The sequence below is a fragment of the Muntiacus reevesi genome, chromosome 2 (assembly GCF_963930625.1).
Source record: "Muntiacus reevesi chromosome 2, mMunRee1.1, whole genome shotgun sequence".
Taxonomy (NCBI): domain Eukaryota; kingdom Metazoa; phylum Chordata; class Mammalia; order Artiodactyla; family Cervidae; genus Muntiacus; species Muntiacus reevesi.
Window position 1 is genome coordinate 123087974 of NC_089250.1, and position 23031 is coordinate 123111004.

Below are 23031 nucleotides of genomic sequence, written 5' to 3' on the forward strand. Positions count from 1 at the left end.
TTCCATTGCAGTTGCATTTTGTGGGAAATATGTGAACTGAAAGTGATATGACATTGAAATATTAATAAAGTCTTATGTTGCTAAAGTGTTAAGTCTGTCAGTCATGTCCAACTCTTTGTGACCGCATGGACTGCAGCCCACAAGGCTCCTCTGTTCATGCAGTTCTCCAGGCAAGAATACTGGTGTGGGTAACCATTACCTACTCCAGGGTATCTTCCTGACCCAGGGATCAAACCTGGTCTCCCACATTGCAGGCAGATTCTTTACCATCTGAGCCACCAGGGAAGTCCAATAAAGGCTTACTATGCATAAGATATGTAAGAAAGCAGTCTTCAAAATCAGTAACTTTGCAGTGATGTTAGATGTAATAAAACCCTGAAAAGAAAGGCAAGCTAGTCCCATAATACACTGCCTTTTTTTTTTTTTTTAAGGAAAAGCACTCTGCAAAAATATTAGAGGAATTGCTGTAAAAAATCTGAAGGGAGCATAAAACAAACACTACAGTAGCTGAAAACGTTAGTGTCCTGAGAATGCACTTTCTACTTTATTCCTAAAGGAAAATTAGGCTTGATTTCTGTGAGGTCTTCAGAAATGTATGCATCACAGAAAATGAGTCCTCTTACGGTTGTATACATTCATCAATAACGTAAAATTCTGACTATGACCGACGTATGTGGAATGACTTGTGCTTTTAACACTTTAAAAATAGGTATCTAAACTATAAAAGTATTACATTGTTACTGAAAGTTTAGAAAATAGAGAAATGAAAAGTCATTAGTATTGCCACATCATTAAACTGCTGTTAGCATTTTTATGAATTTCTCTCCTAGTATCTAACTATGTATTAATATTAAATAATAGTGACAGGAATATGCTTATTTTGCTTTTTAATTTAAAACTTATTTAAAACTCTAAGAGTTTTGCTGTCTGAATATAATGGTAAGTTTTGGTTGAGATAGGTTTTTTTTTTATAGTTAGGCATTTTCCTTTGCTCTTTCCTAGAAGGTTTTAAAATCCTGTATTTGTGTTGATTTTTATCATTTGATTATGTTAATAGCATCTAATGACATAAATGCTTGATTCTGCAGGTTTTCCTTGGAAACCAGATTCTATTCCTGTGTACTCAGATGTGACAACATGCTGGTGACTCCCAGTGTCCACTGTGTACATATTTTGGGTTTCCCACCGGCAGGTCAAGCTCAGTGTGCCCATGGCCAAACCCTTGTGCATCTCCCAGTCCTCTCTGCATTCCAGTCTTGTGAAGGCACAGCCAGAATCCCAGGGACAGTTTAGACTCCTCACTAAGTCATGTTGGTCCTCCTTTTCTAATGGTCTCTCTCCTCCCCCCAAGTTCTGTTCTAGGCCTGGTCTTGGTCATTCAGTGCTGTGAGTTACAACTGGTTTCCTCACTTCTAATGCTTTTGTGTGTGTGTATGTGTCTGCTAGCTGCTGTTCATAGGCTTCTCATTTCTTATATGAACCATTCTTCTGATAAAAACAGGCTTAACTTAAAGTTGTTTGTTTAGAGTGCCAGTCAGGATCCTGCGATTCAGCAGCTCACAATGGGGAGGAGGAGGGCAATGCTGGAGACTGGTACCCTGTGTGCCGGGATTCATGGAGGCATGCAGACCCGGGGTGATCGTCTCCTAGGGGATTTGCCACTGATATCTTGTGTCTTCTCCTGGCTGCCTTCTTTGTCATCTGTATTTGTCCCCAGTATTGTTGGCAGAATCCTTCGCTTATCTTGACCATCTGGGAAGCACACAGAACAGCCTGATTATTAAGCTACTCTCGTTGTCTTCTGGATTGGGCCTTCCTGCCTCTCCCCTTAAAGGGATAGCATTGTCAGCCACACTTCCCCCTTGGAGTCATGTTGCTAGAGGTCCTAAGTAAATGTCAGAAATTTGAGGTCCCAGTGGTGTATATCTTGTGTCAGACTGAGGTGTAGAAGGACAGAAAATAGTACTGGAAAGACAAAGCAAATAAACTGACTTATGTAAAGCAGTAAGAGGCATCATTTCAGATGCTTGAAAAAGCAGACTGGAAAATATGCTGATGCTAAAAACCCTGATATTTGTGTATGTAGACGTAATCTTATTTGACTTCACAATAACTCTGTGAACTGAGTAGAGATTATTACCTTTCTGTTTTACAGATGAAGAAACAGCCTTTGAAATTCATCAGTTTGCCCAACATCATGTACTTAGTGTTAATATTTAATAGAATCATGACTTGAACTTAGGTTTCTGATTGCCAATTTTATGTACTCCCTTTTACCTTTCTTAAAACCAGAAGAGTGATAACAGTGGCCATCTCCATGTCATCAGATAAATTACATTAGGGATAGCACAAAGGAAAAATAAAAAGTAATCTGTCTTAATCCATGTCATTTTCATATTTCTACACATTATTATTGAGATACGGGCTTCTGTGGTGACTCAGATGGTAAAGAACCTGCCTGCAATGCAGGAGACCTGAGTTTGATCCCTGGGTTGGGAAGATCCCCTGGAGAAGGGAGTGGTAACCCACTCCAGTATTCTTGCCTAGAGAATTCCATGGACAGAGGAGCCTGACAAGCTACAGTCCGTGGGGTTGCAGAGTTGGGCACAACTGAGCGACTAACACTTTCACTTTATTGAGATATAATTCACATCCATTACAATCTACTCATTAAATGGTACAATTCTGTGCCTTTTAGTATACTTGGTTATGCAGCCATCACCATAATAAATATTTTTGAGAGTTATGTTTTAATAGATTTTAGAACATATTCTTTGCCCTAAAAAGAAACCCTTTTAGCCATCACTGCTGCCTTCCCCTAAGTCCTTACCTCAGCCCTTGGCAATCACTAATTAACTTTCTGTCTCTATATATTTACCTACTCCAGACATTTCACACAAATGTAATCTTATGATATGTGGTCCTTGTTTCATTTAGTATACTGTTTTCAAGGGCCGTCCATGTTGTAGTGTGTACCCATATTTCTTTTCAGCAAAATTTCTGCTGAAAATCAGCTGATAGCCTTATGTGGATTCCCTTGTGCATAGTTATTTTTTTCTTGCTGCTTTTAAGAGTCTCTCTTTAACTTTTGACATTTTAATTATAATGTGTCTTGACGTGGCTCTTTTTGGGTTCATCTTGTTTGAGACTCTCTTTGCCTGTGGGACCTGGATGTCTGTTCTTCCCTAGGTTAAGGAGGTTTTTAGCCATTATGTCAAGTAGGTATTCTGTCCCTTTCTTTCTCTCTTTCCCCTCTGGAACCTCTATAATGTGGATGTTAGTGCATTTTATGTTGTCGCTTGGGTCCGTTAAACTATCCTCATTTTTTAACAATTCTTTTCTCTTTTTTGCCTTTCTATTTGGAGAGTTCCACTACCCTGTCTTCCAGGTCACTGGTCTATTCTTCTGTATCACTTAGCCTGCTGTTGATTCCCACTAGTGTTTTACAGTTCACTTGTGTTCTTCAGCTCTGTGTATTCTGTTTGGAAATTTCTTATATTTTCTATCTCATTGTGGAATTTCTCACTGTGTTTCTCCCTGTTCTCCCAAGTTCAGTGAGCATTTTATGACCATTGCTTTGAACTCTTTATCGGGTAAATTGCTTATTTCCATTTCATTAGTTTTTTTTTCTCTAGGGTTTTACCTTTTTCCTTCATTTGGAGCATGTTCCTCTGTTTCCTCATCTTGCTTGATTCTCTTGTGTTTTTTCTGTGTATCATGTAAAGCAGCTGTCTCTCCCTGTCTCCAAGGGGTGGCTCTGTGTGGGAGATGAACCTTATTGCTTAACCTTTGCCCTAATTTTTGTTTGTTTCTTGAACTCTCTTTGTACTTGTTGGGGTTTGTGGTGTCCAGAAACACAGTCCTCCTGTCAGCCTGAGCCTGGCACTCAAGGGACATCCCCTGTGTAGGCTGTGCATGCCTGTTGGCTCCCATGGGATTGTGTGAGTGGAATGGGGGTGTGTGACTGCTCACCAACGGCATGTACTGGTGCTGTGACTTGAACAGGACTGTTCACATGCCACTGTTGGCAGGTTAGAATGAGAGTGCAAAATGGTGCCTGCCAGCGCTGGCTGGGTAGAGGGAGCCTGTAAAAATGGCATCTGCCAGCATTCCGCCCCTGGAGAATCCCGGTAGACTTTTGCCCCTTTGACAGATGCTGTAAGATCAGTAAGGGAATTTCCTTCACATATGGTCTAAGCTCTTTAGAAACTGTTGCTTTTTGCTCTGGGTCTTGGGGTGAGTGGTTCTGTTGGAGAGGAGTGAAATCTTTATCCCCTGCAGTCCTGAGTTTCTCCATAAGATAATCTCTGTTGGTTTTCAGATCCAGACATTTGGGTGAGTCTCTTCTCTCTGATGTAGGACCCAAGGATTGTGGTGCCTGGTGTGGGTATAAACCCCTTACTTCTTGGGGAGAAGGTCCATTTATTTATTTGTTTGTCTGTTGATTGATTTGTTGATTAATTTATTAAGATTTCTCTTGATTGTGCATCACCACACGAAGAGTGGAGTTTTCAGTGAGAGCATGCCTTTCCTACCCGTTTCAGTGTGACCCTTTATCCTTTGTTGTGGAACTGGTGTTCACATAGTTCTCAGGTTCTGTTCAGAGGAATTTACCCTCCTGTGTAGCTGTCTATTTGTTGTGTCTGTAGAAGGAGGTGAATTTAGGATCTTCCTATGTGCCATCTTGAACCCAATTCCACAATGGTTTGCTTACCATCCGTTTGAGGTAAGTTTTGAAATCAGGAGATATGAGTTATCCAACTTTGTTCTTTCAAGATTGTTTTGGATATTCTGGGTCCATATAACTTTTAGGATCAGCTTGTCCAGCTTCTGCAAAGAAGTCAGCAGAGTTTTCGATGGGATTACTTTATTTGTAGCTAAGTTTTGGGAGGACTGCCATCTTAACAATAGTAAGGCTTCCGATCCATAAACATGCTGTATTCATTCCCATATTCTCTTCAGCAATCAGTTTTTTCAGTTCAGTTCTTCTAATTAATGGGTTCTCATATTAGGTGTGTTGTATTTTGTAAGGTAACTTTAGTGAAATTAAAGTCCTCATGCCTGGATTGTCAGGCATGGTGCAAAGGTTTAACTGTTGCTCTTAATTAAGCATGACTTGAATTGATATAAAATGATTCTTGGAAATTATGTGAAGAAAATAGTATGAGTAATACCTGTTTTATGCTTTTCATATGAACCTTCACATGCAAAGTGGCATGGTTTATTTTGTAGGTTGGTTTTTTAAATTATCATTTTTTATCCTAAGTATGTCTGGCATAGGACAGGGATGCTTCAGGCAAGCTTTCAGGTATAGCATCTGGAGTAGGGGTGTATAACAGAAGAGTAACTTATGTGGCTGTAACGAGGGAGGTCCTGTAAAACTTTGCAACAAAATTTAAAATTTAAAACACTCTCAGTTTGTGTTTCTGTGGCATAAATAGTCTTCTCAAGCTTGACATGGTCAGGTACCAATGATGTAATAATGATGATTATACCAGACACACCAAAGGCTACTCTTGGTATGCCTTGTGGTGGGACTCCAGGCATGGTTAGTTTGAGTAATTGTTCTGAGGCCACATGGAGTTTGTCATCTCTCACAGAGGAATTTAATTCATTAGTGTAAGACATCGCAGCAGTAGGTCAGTGCCTCTTGTCTTATGTAATGTGAATACATGTATTCAGACCACTTGTTTGAGCACAGTGCTCTATCTTGGGTCAGCCTCATACAAAGCCTTGAAATAGAGTATGTGATGTATAATGTCTAGACTTTAACATTTTATATATTATTGAATATAATAATATCTAGACACAGGTGAAGAATCTGCCAGCAATGCTGGAGACCAGGCTTCAATCCCTGGGTTGGGAAGATCCCCTGGGAAAGGGAATAGGCTACCCTCTCCAGTATTTTTGCCTGGAGAATCTCGTGGACAGAGGAGCCTGGCAGGTTAAAATCCATGGGGTTTCAAAGAGTCAGACACTACTGAGCAACTTTCACTTTTTTCAAAGTTACCGACTCTCTTTTCCTGTTCTGTTGGCTATCAGTGATTACTTGCCAGTTATTAAACTAGGCTCTTTAAAAGCAGGATTTTCTTTTGGCGTGTTTTCTCACATGTGTTGAGTCTCTCTGGCTTCTTGTCCCTTCCTGTTGCTGGTTGATCAGAGTCCTGTGGAAGAAATCAATTCTGTGAGTCCTGCTGCTCTTCAGTTTGGTTAGTAACACTGCGGAGGTGGGAGCAGCCGCTCAAACACCTGCCTTCGGTCCTGAGCACAGTTAGGGGAGAGGGGTAACAAATGGCTGCTTGATAAGTGTGAGCTTGGGGTTATCAGGCCCTAAGTTGTTCACCCGCCCTGTCTACCTCCCCAGCTCCAGTACATGTTTAATAAATGAAAATCCCCAAGTTAGAGATTCATTCTTTTGGATTAAGGCTTCCATCCTTTGTTAAAACTCAAGCAACATCAAACATTATCTTGTTAAACATTATGGATTTTTTGGATAATTTATATTTAATTGGTTTTGTACACAGAGTTTGATAGATCTCTGTGTAGGCAGAGATAAAGAACATATAATTCAGTTGCTAGGCACTTTGGAGGAATGTAGGAGAAAACTAGAAAAAAGAGTAAGGGCTGCCTGGAATTGTGAATATAGCTTATTCAGACATGTTACTTTACCTATAGGCAGCCTTCAATGGTTCCAGGAATGCCTGGGATGACCCTCATCTTCCCTATAATATTCTTAGTGCAGGATTAGCAAACCCCAGGCCCATGCGCCAAATCTAATCTGCCACCTGTTTTTGTAAGTGAAGTTTTATTGCAATGTGACCATTCTCATTTGTTTACATACTCACTATGGGTACTTTCATGTTACATTGGCAAAATTGAGTAGCTGTAACAAATAGGCCCACAATGTAGAAAATACTTGCTTCTGGCTCTCTGTAGGAGACCTTTGCCAGTAACAAGTCTAGAGAGTCTAGACTTTCAGAAGGTTAAGCATGGATCATAGATATCTTAAACTTATTTTAGACTTCTTAACTTTTATTCTCACCATTATATGGACTCAAGTTCTGTGGTTTTAAAGAAAGATCACTACTGATATCAGTTGGTTCAAGAAAAAATGTGTAAATTCAAAAATATTATAAAGGATGACACTGCTATGTTTAAAAACTAAGTTTAATATCTGATTGTACACGTACCTGGGGGTTTCCCAGGTGGCTCAGTGGTCAAGAATCCACTTGCCAGTGCAGGAGATGCAGGAGACACAGGTTTTCTCCCTTGGTTGGGAAGATCCCTGGTGAAGGCAGTGGTAACCCACTCAAGTATTCTTGCCTGGGAAATTCCATGGACAGAAGAGTGTGGCAGGCTACAGTCCATGGGGTTGCAAAGAGTTGACAGGACTATGCAACTGAGCATGCACACACGCATACATGTACCTGATCCACCAGACTTTTTCAGGTGCTCCCATCTTATGTGAGAAAAGTGTTGTACTTCTTACCCCACATAGGCATTTATATTCTGTCATTTTTGAAGATGAAGTATTTATGTTAGACATTGTAACTTATTTAAATAAATATGAATATAAATATAAAATGCTAATCTCACTGTTGGAAATTTTAAGTATTTCAGACCAGTTATGTCTTACCTTCCCTTCTCTCTCTCAGCTTGAAGTCCATGGCCCAAAATGACTCTACCACTGGAGACTTTCTTCCGTAAAGAGGAAGATCAGACAGGAGGCTGGGATGAACATGCCACTGCATCAGATCTCTGCCATTCCATCCCAGGATGCCACTTCTGCTAGAGTCTACAGAAGTAAAACCAAAGAAAAGGAGAGGGAAGAACAGGTATGGGGGGAAATACCATTTTTAGCTTTATTATTTTTGTTCTTTGTATTAAAACAGTCTAGAATAAGCTCTGGTGATCCAGTTTTTTTCTGATAATAATTTATAAAAGCATATGGTGTGAACAGTTTTACTCAGAAGAAGTTGTCGTTTTGTAGGTTTCTAAGTTTTCAGATTTTGCAGTCATCTCTAGTGGTAGAGTACATGGTTTCTGGATGTCATATGTTCAGTACTTTTTTAAAAAACTTGCTGCAGATGCAAAAACATCTCCAAATATGTTTCCCATATTCCATCACTTGTCATTTAAGTTAATAGTTTTCATTTAAGGTTCAATTAAGTTAATAGCCTCTTCTTATAATTATTCTTAGCCCAAATGGATATTTAAATACCACTCGGTAGAACATTTCCTTGGTCTAGAGTACTTGCCAATACCATGCTGAGGCTGTTAATTCTTCATTCATTGTAGTGTTGAATGAGTAGCAGATAGGAATTTCTTAGAATGCATTTATATGTGGAAGCTGTACATATTTGTGTGGAAACAGAAAGGAAAGTGTCCAACATTGTAGCAGAGGGATGTCTTTTGTATAAAACCCTATTGCAGATTTGTTGTAGGTGGGTATTCAGTAAATACTTACTGAATGATATGATCTATTTGATGGAATTTTTAAGGTTTAAACAAGTAACATTTCCCTCATATGCTTATTTATCATCCATATGTCTTTTTTTGTTGGACTGTCTATTCAAATCTTTTGTCCATTTAAAAAAAAACCACCAGTTTTCTTACTGTTAATTTTGAGCATTTCTAATGTAATCTAGCTACATGTCCTTTGTCAGATGTGTGCTTAACAAGTGTTTACTCCAAATGTTCAGATTGCCTTTTCATGCTTCTGCTGGTATCTTTCAAAGATGAGAGGTTTTTAATTTTGGTCAAGTCAAATTTGATTGATTTTTTTTTCCTTTGTTTGCATTGTACTTTTGGCATTCTATTTAAGAAATTTTGGTCTAACCTAGGGTTGCAAATAATGTCTTCTGTATTTTCTTCTAAAAGTCTTATAGTTTTGGCTTTATGGTTTTATACTTTTGGATTTATAGTTTTGGATCTATTTTGAATTAATTATTTTAGACTGTATGAAATATATATCCAATGTTATTTTTTTAATATGAATATCCAGTTGTGGCCAGTAACATCTGTTGAATGGATTGTCTTTTCTCTACCACATTACCTTAAATCTGTTGCTTATATAGGGGTGTGCTTATTTTTGGAGTCTCCTGTTCCATTGAGGTATTTGCCTATCTTTACATCAGTACCTGTCATGAACTGTCATGACAGTACTGTCATGAACATTCTGACTTTATAAGTCTTAAAAATCAGATAGTGTTGTTTGGCAAACTTGTTTTGCCTATTTTAGGTTTCTTGCATGTTTATATGAATTTGAGAATCGGCTTGTCAGTTTTTACACAAAAAAGTCTACTGGGATTTTTGTTGAATTTGTAGTGAATCTGTAGTTCAGTTTGAGGGAGAACTGACATTTTGACAATATTGAGTCTCAACCCATGAACCAAGTGTATCTTCTTGTGAAAGTGAAAGTCACTCAGTCGTGTCCGACTCTGCGACCCCATGGATTCTACAGTCCATTCCAGGCCAGAACACTGGAGTGGGTAGCCTTTCCCTGCTCTAGGGGATCTTCCCAACCCAGGGATTGAACCCAGGTCTCCCACACTGTATGCTGATTCTTTACCATCTGAGCCACAAAGGAAACCCAAATTATTTAATTGCTCTCAGCATTGTTTTGTAGATTTCAGTGTATGGTCTTTACACACCTTCTGTCAGATTTATCCCTAAGTACTTTGTAATTTTGATGCTATTGTAAATGATACTGCTTTAAAAATTTTAACTTCCTCTTGTTCATTGCAAGCACAGAGAAATAAAATTGATTTTTTTGTGTCTTGATCTTATATCTTGCAATTTTGCCAAACTCACTTATTAGTTCTAGTAAATTTTTTGTAGAGTCCACTGAATTTTCTGCATAAGTAGTCATGTCATCTGTAAATGAAGATAGTTTTATATTACCCTTTCTCTTTGGATACCTCTCTCCATCTTTCTTCTCCTAGTGAAAATCTCTAGTAATATACTAAATAGAAGTGGTGAGAGTAGTTATCCTTGTGTTTCTTGTGACCTTAGAGGGAAGCATTCATTCTTTCAGCACTAGATATGATGATAGTTACGTTTTTTGTAGATAATCTTCAACATATGGTTCCCTTCTATTTCTAGTTTCCTGAGAGTTTTTATACTGGTAATTTGTATCTTCTCTCTTTTTTTTCCCCTTGATCTGGCCAGAGGTTTATCAATTTTATTGATCTTCTTAAAGAATTCTTTTGATGTCATAGATTTTTCTCTGTTGTCATTCTGTTTTCTGTTTCTTTCATTTCTGGTGTGGTATTTATGATTTCCTTTCCTCTGTTTCCTTTAGTTTGTTATTCCTTTTCTAGCTTTTTAAGGTGGAAGTCAGGATTATTTGAGATCTTTCTTATTTTCTATCATAGGATTTAGTGATTATAAATTTCCCAAGTTCTGTTTTCATGGCATTCCACAAATTCTGCTATGTTGAGTTTAATTTTCATTCAGTTCAAAATACTTTCTAATCTCCCTTTTCATTTTTTCTTAGATCCATGGGTTATTTTTAAGTGTGCTATTTAATTTCCAAATTTTCTGGACTTTCCAGAGATCTCGCTCTTAATTCATCTCTAATTTAAATCCATTTTAGTCTGAAAACATGTTTTGAATAACTTAAATCCTTTTAAATTTATCAAGACTTGTTTCAAAGTACAGAATGTGGTCTCTTTTGGTAAATATTATGTGTATACTTTAAAAAAATGTATTTCACTGTCATTGGATATTTTATTTTGGATAATTCTAATTGTTGTGTTTTTAAGTTCATTGTGTGTTAGTCACTCAGTCATGTCCAACTCTGCAACCCCTGGACTGTAGCCCATAAGGCCCCTCTGTCCATGATATTCTCTAGACAAGAATCCTAGAGTGGGTTGCCATTCCCTTTCCAGGGGATCTTCCTGACCCAGGGATCGAAGCCGGGTCTCCTGCATTGCAGGCAATTTCTTTACCCTCTGAACCACCAGGGTAATCTTTTCTCTTTCAATGCCTGATCTGCTGTTAACTCTACTTAGTGTATTTTTTTTTAAATCTCAAACGTGGTATAGGGTTTTAGACCATGCCTAGTTTTTTTCCTAGAAATACGTTTAAATAAAGAGGTGAATATACATCTTTAAAATGTACCTGTCCCAAATTACTGCCTTTGATTGGGTGTCATCTAGCATGAGATCATTTGTATGGCTTCTTGAATCATCTGTCTGCTTTACCTGCAAGAGTCCCATGAGTTTTAACTTCATACCTAGAAACCAGAATTTCTTTTGTCATCTGTTTATCTTTTCTTGGTCCCTGGAGTGGTTTTTTTCAAACTTGCTTCCAAGCATGTTTTTCCTGTCCAGCAACCAAATGGTGGGGGCTATTCTAGTTTGCTCAAGTACACACAGGAAGTCATAGCATGGTTCCAGTTTGAGAAGTATATAATATAATATACTTATTTTCTTTGAGAATGAAGAAATAAGGTTAGATATTTTTCAGTAATGACATTATCAAACATGAAATACAAGTTGATCTGTTTGAACCACTACATTTTCTTATAATCTACATGCATAGATTTTGAAGCTTAAATGTAGATAAAATCATATACGACTATGAGGTCTGACCATTTTAAATATTCTTAGTCAAAAGCCAACAGTGTTGGTTCTAGCTGTTTTGTGTATTAGCAACTTACCTTTCCCAGCCACCTCTCACATAAGTCTTAAACTGGTAACGGTTGGTTTGCTCTTTACTTATTTGGGGTATAGAATTGGAAGGATGTGCAGAATAACTGTAGCTGACCTCTGTGTTGTTGGTCTGTTGAGAATTTGCCTGATAAGAGTTTATGTCATGTGGGTCAAACCAGGAGTATAGTTAGGGCATATGGGAGTGAAGCACTAGCAGTTGACTTCAGAGTGTTATGTATAAATTGAGTGAAAAAGGCACATGAATATATATGTCTGGTACCAATGCAGGGCTCAGTGATTATGGTTTATTGGTTGTCACTTTTCTCTTACAGATGTCCTATTAATTAAATGATTGAGAAGCAGATCATTTTTCAGATTTTCTGTCAGTAAGCTATTGAAATAAGAAAACCACCCAAATTTGTTTTTGTTTATTTACTTTTTTCCATTTATTCTTATTAGTTGGAGGCTAATTACTTTACAGTATTGTAGTGTTTTTTGCCATACATTGACAGGAATCAGCCATGGATTTACATGTGTTCCCCATCCTGAACCCCCGTCCCACCTCCCTCCCCATCCCACCCCTCTGGGTCATCCCAGTGCACCAGCCCTGAGCACTTGTCTCATGCATCCAACCTGGACTGGCGATCTGTTTCACACTTGATAATATATATGTTTCAATGCTATTCTCTCACATCCCACCCTCGCCTTCTCCCATAGAGTCCAAAAGTCTGTTCTGTACATCTGTGTCTCTTTTTCTGTCTTGTATATAGGGTTATCGTTATCATCTTTATAAATTCCATATATATGCATTAGTATACTGTATTGGTGTTTATCTTTCTGGCTTACTTCACTCTGTATAATGGGCTCCAGTTTCATCCATCTCTTTAGAACTGATTCAAATGTATTCTTTTTAATGGCTGAGTAATATTCCATCATGTATATGTACCATAGCTTTCTTATCCATTCTTCTGCTGATCCAAATTTGTTTTTAAATGCAGAGGTTTCAAAAATTAATATAGCTGTAGCATTCTATAATAGTTGTTAATGACTTTTATATTTGATGTCATCAAGATAATGCCTGTATTTTACACAAATGGAGAAACACGTCTAAAGAGAAATGTCTTGCTCACGGACACTTGAATTTGTGTATTTTTTTCTAGGTTATTTTATTTGCTCTTTAAAAATAGTTTCACGTGAATACAAATGCCCTCCACACATTTATTCTTTCACTCAATTATATATCAAGCGGGTATTCACAGAATATAATATACTGGAAGGGATCCTGCCCTCCCGGAGCCTGTCATCCAGCAGGGAGACATGTAACACTGCATGTTACAGAATGCAGTGAATGTTCTGATGGCAGCCTCCTCAGTGTGTTGTAGCAGGAACTTTTTGATCTATGACGCTGTAACTGTGCTTTTGTTTATCTCATTTCTGCTTGGTATTTAGGTGTTCTTTTTCAGTTTTTGAATTTGAGGACCCAAACATTTCTTCACTTTTGAAATTTTTCCACCCATTATTTCCTCAAATATTGCCTCCCCTGCGTTCTCTTCATTCTTTTCCTGGGAATAAAGCTCTCTGTGTCTTCTGCCGTGTTTCATGGCTGTCTGTGCACTGGACTCTGGGTGATTTCTGCACTGGCTTCTTCTGTTCGCAGATACTCTTCTTGGCCATGTCTAGACCTTCCATTGAGATTTTAAGATCTACATGTTTTTATTTCACATATTTTTTCCCATAATTTCTGGTATTTGCATTATGTTCTCTTATTTCTCACTTATCTCTGTGAACATATAATTCAAGTTTCTTTCCTTTAGTTTTCCCAGTGTACTATGAATTTTTGTGCTTATGTATAAAAACCTGAAACTCTAGATTATAAGAAATTTCTTCATGGTTTGCAGTAAATATGCTTGATACATTACCTTCTAATAAGTAGAGGTGTGTAGTTGTCCACTAATTAATTACTCACTTCACATGTGACCATTTTTACAGCATCTGAATAGGTGAAGGCACCACTAAAGATTTGTTTTATTTAATTTAATATAGTATACTTATATATACTTGGACTTTCCGGGTGGTGCTAGTAGTAAAGAACCCTCCTGCCAGTGCAGGAGACGGGAGAGATGCGGGTTCTGTCCCTGGGTCAAGAAGGTCCCCTGGAGGAGGGAATGGCAACCCGCTCCAATATCTTTGCCTGGGGAATCCCATGGACAGAAGAGCCTAGTGGGCTGTAGCCCATGGGGTTACAAAGAGTTGGACATGAGTGAAGCAACTTAGCACATGTATATACTTATATCATGTTTATTCTGTACAAGGCACTGTTCTTCTAAGAGCTTTACAAATATTAATTCATTTGATCCTCATATGAGCCTTATGAGGTAGGTATTGTTGTTGTCTTTTTATAGGTGTGGCACAGAAAAATTGAATGAGCTGCCCAAGGTTCCCTGGTTGATGATTGGCCTGTTGTGGAATTGGTATTCAGATCCAGCCTCCACACCCTTGCTGTTCACTCACTTGCTCTTTGCATGCCACTCAGCCAGCCACTATCTCTTCAAGCCACATGTCCCTCTTAATGCACCTCACCCAGCTCCACTCCCTTTGTGTCTACATTCCTGTAGCACTTAATAAGTCTGTACTGAGCCAATTTTAGGTATTCTGTTTACTTTGTATGTCTAAATCATGTCTTCATTAATTTATTCGTTCTTTGAAAAGTATTTAAGCACCTGTTACACGGTGGCTTTCAGTATAAATGTGGGATAAACACAAAGACACTCTGTGTGCTGCTTAAATCTCTCTCAAGCCGTATACTTCTGTCAGCCCCCATCACAGCTGTGGTCCAGGACCTCACTATTCTACTGCTGCAGCAGCTAACACACTGGTCTCCATGCTTTAGCCAGTCTCTTCCTGCCTTGGGCACTGCTGATGGGGAAAAGAGTATACAGTTCAGTGGTAGTATGGTAGGTGCCATAGTCCAGGGATGCACCCCTGATCAAGTCTCGTGGTGACCAGGAAGGCTTTTCTGGAAGAAGAAATGTCAAAGATGAGTCCTTAAAAAGTAAGAGTTAGGTGAAGATAAAGGAGAACAGTGCTTAAGGCAGAGAGAGAGGTAGAAGGCCAGAACTCCTAGGGAATAGAAGAACACATGGCATGTTTGAGATACTGAGAAAAAACTCACTGTGCTGGAACTTGAAGTGTGCAGGCCAGGCAGTGAGATAAGTCAGGAGTGGCCACATTGGTGCTGAGGGTACTGAGATGTTAATGCAGGTATAGAGTCCAGAGTTGAAGTTCTGTTTTAGTTAGGTGACTGTGTAGTTTGGTGAGGGAAGCTGGGGAGGAGACCACTAGTTTTAATTTGCTAAGTAATGTCCAACTCTTTGCAACCCCATGGACTGCAGCATGCCAGTCTTCTCTGTCCTTTACTATCTCTCGGAATTTGCCCAGACTCATGTTCATTAAGTCAGTGATGCCATCCAACCATCTTATCCTCTGTTGTCCCCTTCTCCTCTTGCCCTCAATCATTCCCAGCATCAGGGTATTTCCAGCAAGTCTGAACTTTGCATCAGGTGGCCGAAGTATTGGATTTTCAGCTTTAGCATCAGTCCTTCCAATGAATATTCAGAACTGATTTCCTTCAGAATGGACTGGTTGGATCTCCTTGCTGTCCAAGGGACTCTCAAAAATCTTAAGCACCACAGTTCAAGAGCATCTGTTCTTCAGTGCTCAGCCTTCTTTATAGTCCAGCTCTCACATCCATACATGACTACCTGAAAAACCATAGCCTTGACTAGATGGACCTTTGTTGGCAAAGTAATATCTCTGCTTTTTAATATGCTGTCCAGGTTTGTCATAACTTTTCTTCCAAAGAACAAACAAATGTCTTAATTTCGTGGCTGCAGTCACCATCCACAGTGATTTTGAGATCTGAGAAAATAAAATCTGTCACTGTTTCCATTGTTTCCCCATCTATTTGCTGTGAACTGATGGGACCAGGTGCCATGATCTTAGTTTTTTGAATGTTGAGTTTCAAGCCAGCTTTTTCACTCTCCTCTTTCACCTTCATCAAGAGGCTCTTTAGTGCCTCTTCATTTTCTGCTGTTAGAGTGGTATCATCTGGATATCTGAAGTTGTTGATATTTCTCCCAGTAATCTTGATTCCAGTTTGTGAATCATCCCGCCCAGCATTTCACATCATGTACTCTGAATATAAGTTAAATAAGCAGGGTGACAGTATACAGCCTTAATGTACTCCTTTCTCAATTTTGAACCAGTCAGTTGTTCCATGTCTGATTCTAACTGTTGCTTCTTGACCCACATACAGGATTCTCAGGAGACAGGTAAGGTGGTCTGGTTTTCCCATCTGTTATAGAAATTCCCACAGTTTGTTGTGATCTACACAGTCAAAGGCTTTAGGATAGTCAGTGAAGTGGAAGTGGATTATTTTTCTGGAATTCTCTTGCTTTTTCTATGATCCAGTGGATGTTGGCAATTTGATCTCTGGTTCCTCTGCCTTTTCTAAATCCAGCTTGTACATTTGGAAGTTCTCTGTTCACGTACTACTGAAGCATAGCTTGAAGGATTTTGAGCATTGTCTTGTTAGCATGTGAAATAAGTGCAGTTATACAGTAGTTTGAGTATTCTTTGGCATTGCTTTCTTTGGGATAGGAATGAAAACTGACCTTTTCCAGTCCTGTGGCCACTGCTGAGTTTTCCAAATTTGCTGGCATATTGTGTTCAACACTTTGACAGCATCAGGAATTGAAACAGATCAGGTAGAATTGCATCACCTCCACTAACTTTGTAGTAATGCTTCTGAAGGCCGACCCCACTTGAGTACACACTCCAGGATGTCTGACTCTAGGTGAAGGACCACACCATTGTGGTTATCCAGGTCATAAGACCTTTTTCTTAACAGTTCTTTTGTATATTCTTGACACTTCTTCTTAATCTTGTTGTTGGAAGAGGGTGTTTGCTGTGACCAGTGTGTTCTCTTGGCAGAACTCTATTAGCCTTTGCCCTGCTTCATTCTATACTCCAAGGCCAAATTTGCCTGTTACCCCAGGTGTTTCTTGACTTCCTACTTTTGCAGTCTAGTCCACTATGATGAAAAGGACATCTTTTTTGGGTGTTAGTTCTAGAACGTCTTGTAGATCTTCATAGAACTGTTCAACTTCAGCTTCTTCAGCATTACTGGTCGGGGCATAGACTTGGATTACTGTGACATTGAATGGTTTGCCTTAGAAATGAACAGAGATCATTCTGTCGTTTTTGAGATTGCATCCAAGTACTGCATTTTGGACTCTTTTGTTGACTGTATGGCTACTCCATTTCTTCTAAGGGATTCCTGCCCACAGTAGTAGATTTAATGGTCATCTGAGTTAAATTCACCCATTCCAGTCCATCTTAGTTCACTGATTCCTAGAATGTTGATGTTCACTCTTGTCGTCTCCTGTTTGACCACTTCCAATTTGCCTTGATTCATGGACCTGACATTCCAGGTTCCTATGCAATATTGCTCTTTACAGCATCGAACCTTGGTTCTATCACCAGTCTCATCCACAACTGGGTGTTGTTTTTGCTTTGGCTCCATCCCTTCATTCTTTCTGGAGTTATTTCTCCACTGATCTCCAGTAGCATATTGGGCACCTACCGACCTAGGGAGTTCATTTTTCGGTGTCCTATCATTTTGCCTTTTCATACTGTTCATCGGGTTCTCAAGGCAAGAATACTGAAGTGGTTTGCCATTCCCTTGGAAGTAAAGTTATGACCAACCTGGACAGTATATTAAAAAGCAGAGACATTACTTTGCCAACAGAGGTCCGTCTAGTCAAGGCTATGGTTTTTGCAGTGGTCATGTATGGATGTGAGAGTTGGACTATAAAGAAAACTGAGCACCAAAGAATTGATGCTTCTGAACTGTGTTGTTGGAGAAGACTCTTGAGAGTCCCTTGGACTGCAAGGAGATCCAACCAGTCCATCCTAAAGATCAGTCCTGGGTGTTCATTGGAAGGATTGATGTTGAAGCTGAAACTCTGATACTTTGGCCACCTGATGTGAAGAGCTGACTCATTTGTAAAGACCCTAATGCTGAGAAAGATTGAAGGCAGGAGAAGGGGATGACAGAGGATAAGATGGTTGGATGGCATCACCGACTCAATGGACATGGGTTTGGGTGGACTCCGGGAGTTGGTGATGGACAGGGAGGCCTGGCATGCTGTGGTTCATGGGGTCGCAAAGAGTCGGACACGACTGAGCCACTAAACTGAACTGAGCTGAACTTCTTAATCATTTCTGCTTCTGTTAAGTCCTTGCCTTTTCTGTCCTTTATTGTGCCCATGTTTGCATGAAATGTTTCCTTAGTATCTCTAACTTTCTTAAAGAGATCTCTAGTCTTTCCTCTTTTATTGTTTTCCTCTATTTCTTTGCATTGTTTTCTTAAGAAGGCTTTTCTTATCTCTCCTTGCTATTCTCTGGAACTCTGTGTTCACTTGGGTATACATTTCCCTCTCTCCTTTGCCTTTTACTTCTCTTCTTTTCTCAGCTGTTTGTAAGGCCTCCTCAGACAACCACTTTGCCTTCTTGCATTTCTTTTTCTTTGGGATAGTTTTGGTTATGACCTCCTGTACAATGTTATGAACCTCCATCCATGGTTCTCTCAGCACTTTGTCTACCAGATCTAATCCCTTGAATATGTTTCTCATCTCCATTGTGTAATCATAAGGGATTTGATTTAGGTCATACCTGAATGACCTAGTGGTTTTCCCTACTTTCTTCAATTTAAGCCTGAACGTTGCCACAGGAGCTCATTATCTGAGCCACAGTTATCTCCTGGTCTTGCTTTTGCTGACCATATAGAACTTCTCCATCTTTGGCTGCAAAGAATATAATTAGTCTGATTTTGGTACTGACCATCTAAGGATGTCCATATGTGAAGTCATCTCTAATGTTGTTGGAAGAGAGTGTTTGTTATGACCATTGTAGTCTCTTGGCAAAACTCTGTTAGCCTTTGCCCAGCTTCATTTTTACTCCAAGGCCAAACTTGCCTGTTACTCCAGGTATCTCTTGAATTCTACTTTTGCATTCCAATCCCCTATGATGAAAGGACATCTTTTTTTTTTTTTTTTTTTTTTTTTTGTGTTAGTTTTAGAAGGTTTTGTAGATCTTCATAGAACCGTTTGACTTCAGCTTCTTCAGCATTAGTGGTTGGGGCATAGACTTGGATTACTGTGATGTTGAATGGTTTGCCTTGGTAAGGAACTGAGATCATTCCGTCATTTTTGAGATTGCACCCAACTACTGCATTTAGGACTCTTGTTGACTATGAGGGCTACTCCATTTCTTCTAAGGGATTCTTACCTACAGTTGTAGATATAATGGTCACCTGAACTAAATTTGCCCATACCAGTCCATTTTACTTGGCTGATTCCTAAAATGTGGATGTTCACTCTTTCCATTTCCTCCTGGACCATGTCCAATTTATGCTGATTCATGGACCTAACATTCCAGGTTCCTATGAAGTATTTACAGCGTCGGATATTACTTTCACTACTGACTCTTCCACAACTGAGCGTTGTTTCCACTTTGCCCCAGCCTCTTCATTCTTTCTGGAGCTATTTCTATGCTCTTGCCCAGTAACATATTGGACACCTGTCAACTTGGGGGGCTTATCTTCCGGTGTCATATTCTTTTTGTCTTTTCATATTCTCAAGGCACGAATACTGGAATGGTTTGCCATTCCCTTCTTCAGTGGACCTTGCTTTGTCAGAACTCTCCACCAGGACCTGTCTGTCTTGGGTGGCCCTGTAAGGCATGGCTCATAGCTTCATTGAGTTAGCAAGATTGATCCATGTGATCATTTGGTTAGCTTTCTGTGATTGTGATTTTTGTTGTGGAGGTTGTGGAATTATAGTTCTGGCTTCTTCTGTCTGCCCTCTGATGGATGAGGATAAATGGCTTTTTTAGGCTTCCTGATGGGAGGGACTGGCTATGGGGAAAACTAGGTTTTGCTCTGGTGGGCAGGGCCATGTTCAGTAAATCTTTAATACTGTTGTCTCTGATGGTTGGGGCTTTACTCCCTCCACATTAGTTGTTTGGCCTGATTCCAGTCCTGGAGTCTACAGGCTCTGCCTGCATGCTAAGGCACTTCAATCTAACTCTTTGTGACGCTATGGACTGTATTCCACCAGCTTCCTCTGTCCATGGGGATTCTCCAGGCAAGAATACTAGAGTGGGTTGCCGTGCCCTCCACCAGGGAATCTTCCCCATCCAGGGATCAAACCCGTGTCTCTCATGTAGCCTGCATTGGCATCTGGGTCCTTGACCACTGGCACCACCTTGGAAGCCCTAGCTCCTATAGGCTCTGCTGCTGCTGCTAAGTTGCTTCAGTCATTTCCGACTCTGTGCGACCCCATAGATGGCAGCCCACCAGGCTCCGCCATCCCTGGGATTCTCCAGGCAAGAACACTGGAGTGGGTTGCCGTTTCCTTCTCCAATGCATGAAAGTGAAAAGTGAAAGTGAAGTCATTCAGTCGTGTCTGACTCTTAGCGACCCCATGGACTGCAGCCTACCAGGCTCCTCTGTCCATGGGGTTTTCCAGGCAAGGGTACTGGAGTGGGGTGCCATTGCCTTCTCCACCTATAGGCTCTATGGTAGTGCTAAGACTGGGTGATGATGGTCTGAACCAAGGAGGTGGTGCTGAGGATGAGAAAAGTGAGCAGATCGCAAAGAGATAATCAAGAGATCAGAAGACTGGAACAACAGTGCTGGTGGCTGATAGATTGTGGTGGTCAGATAGAGGGCCAGATAAATGAGCCTCTGGCTCAGATTAAAGGCTAACATCATTCACTTTGACAAAGGAGAGGTGGCAGATGTGCAAGTATGAGGTACTTGTGGGGTGTCCAGCTGAAAGTATCCAGAATTCAGTTTTGTCTGAATCTCTGGAGGAAAGTCTCTCTAAGCCAGAGATAGAAATTTTAGAGTTGGTAACATATAGACTACTGTCCTTTACTAAGGATACCCTAGGAATAGATAAAATTTTCATTTAGAATGAAGAGCCTGAGGAGAAATCAGGATATGTGATCGGACCCTAAGGAAGCAGAGTCACCATGCTGCATCACTGTGTCACAGACACCCTGTGCTGATAGTTACCTTTGGTGCTTGCTGTATTTCAGAGTATTTTATATCTTTCTTCCATGCCTCTTCTGCATAGAAGAGGCACCCCTTTCATTCAATTGTCCTTGTGCTTTGTTTGTGCATTTTTTGTGTTCGTTTGTGAACTCAGTTGACCACGTTTCAGAAGCCTGTCTGTTTTAAAGCATCAGGAGGCTACTTCTGGATTCACAACATCTGAGTATATGTGAATAACTATCAGAGACTGCAGTTACAGGAACATCTTAATAATATCTTTTCCCTCAGGGTTTTGGTTTTTGAATTAGGCTTAGGTCGGACATGACTGAGCGACTGAACTGAACTGAACTGAACTAAACTAGGCTGACTAAGGCATAATGCTTGTGTATTGCTAGCTGCCGTATTAGCTCTTATAATATGTAGCAGAATCACCACCCAAATTGTGAAAGACATGATCAGGTCAGTTGTCCAGTACCCTAAGGTTCATCCCTATCTGTTCCCTGAGAGCGAAGATCTTCTCTTCAGATTTGCTCTGTGAACATTTGCTTGCCAGCATGGTGCTTGTGGCCACTCAGTGGCACTATCTTTCTCTCTGGGCATCAGTGGCCCTCTCATACCAACCTCCACATAGCAGTTGTCATCCTAAATCTAACTCAGAGGTGTAGAGACTAGAATCTTTTACCAAATGAAGTTTGAAACTGCTTTTGAAAAAATTATTCCTTAAAGCTCAAGATAATGCTGAGAGATTTTTGAAGAAAATTTGAGATTTAAGCCCCTTACTTAAAAAGTATTTATTATGAAAAACAGAAAAATTGTGGGGAGACTACTTTAGGTTTAAAGAAGTTAAACAGGCATAGCAACCAAATATAATGTATAAACCTTGATGGAACCTGCTAGGAAAAATTAGCAGCCATAAGCTGAGTTTTTTAAGACAGATGGGAAATCTGAATATTGTCTGTATTTTAGATGATAATTATAGAATTATGGCTAATATTCTTAGATGTGAAAATGGCACTGTGGTTATACAGGTGAATGTTCTTGTTCTTAGGACATGCATGCGGAAGTATGTAGAAGTATCGTGTGTCTGCAGCTTACTTTCAAATGGTTCAGCAAGGAAAAGAAAAAATGTGTGTGTGTGTGTTTCAGAGAAAGAGAGGAAGAAAGCAATTGTGGCAAATTCTTTAACAGTTGTTGCATCTTGTTGAAGGATAATAGGGTATTCATTATTCTGTTTTTTCAGCTTTTCTGTGGCTTTTTAAAATTTTCAAAATAAAAAGTTTTGGGAGATAAAAGAGTAGGCCATTTTCTAATGTGAGGTAAAGCTAGAGTTGATAGATCATTAAAAAAGCCAGTTGATGAATTATCTAATGAGTTGCTTCGTAGGTATTCAGATACTTAAAAGTCTGATTCCAGATGTTTTAGGATTGTGCTATCATTGGTTGGTATTTATGTCCAGTTGTTGAAATAGAGTTCTAAAAAAAAAAATAGAGTTCTATTTTTAAATTGTTTATTGCTGATCATTGATGTTTCTCATCCATCTCATTAGAATATTAAAAATGTAAGTTGTGATTAGATGAGATTTTCTCTGTGTTGTATTTGAGGAGGTGTACTTCCTTTGTTCAGATTTTCATGCTGTTGAATATCTGTACTTGAGGTGTTCTCAGATGTGTGTCTTACTCTGTCTCTTGCTGCCCTTTCTTCTGTGATATACTAAAGAAGAGTCTTCAAACTAGTGTGACCAAGGCTGGGAGGCGTGTGCAGTTTTTCCAAAGAGCAAACAAGCATGGGTGGGCTTAAGAGGATCTGTGTTCAGATCTTCCTTTTCGACATATACTTGAGCTAAAACTACTCCTATGAGTTTTCCACTTGCGTCTCCTTTTCTACTTGAAGAAAGGAGACACAAGTGGAAAACTCACTCAGCAACATTGTCTTAGGAAATAAAAACCTCAAGTCATCAAAGGGACAATCAGAATTACTGTTTTGGGGAATCTCCTTTTACTAAATAATCAAATGACTGTGTGCCTGCCTGGTTATTTTGTCCCTTCCTGTCTTATATAAACTATATTTCTGAGGCTTCAGAAGTAGGGTATGTTGGCCTGTGATTACATGTTCTGAACTCAGATACACTATAGACACAGGTTGGTATAAAAAATAACTTCATCTCTTCCATCCCCCCAAAATGCCATTCTCTAATGAAGATTTTTTGAGGGAGAAACCTTTAAAATCTTTAAGAGCAAAGCAAAGGAAACTTCA

The 23031-nt window shown here is 39.5% G+C and overlaps 1 protein-coding gene across 4 annotated transcripts in view; it reads left to right on the plus strand.

Annotated features, from left to right (window-relative positions):
- Nucleotides 1-23031, plus strand: part of MARCHF8 (membrane associated ring-CH-type finger 8) — a 106722-nt gene that overhangs the window by 44428 nt on the left and 39263 nt on the right. For all 4 annotated transcript variants that reach the window (XM_065922797.1, XM_065922800.1, XM_065922796.1 and 1 more), the window contains one exon: nt 7656-7835. In XM_065922797.1, coding sequence (XP_065778869.1) covers nt 7734-7835 — 102 coding nt within the window. In that variant the 5' untranslated portion in view covers nt 7656-7733. The remainder of the gene's footprint in view (nt 1-7655; nt 7836-23031) is intronic.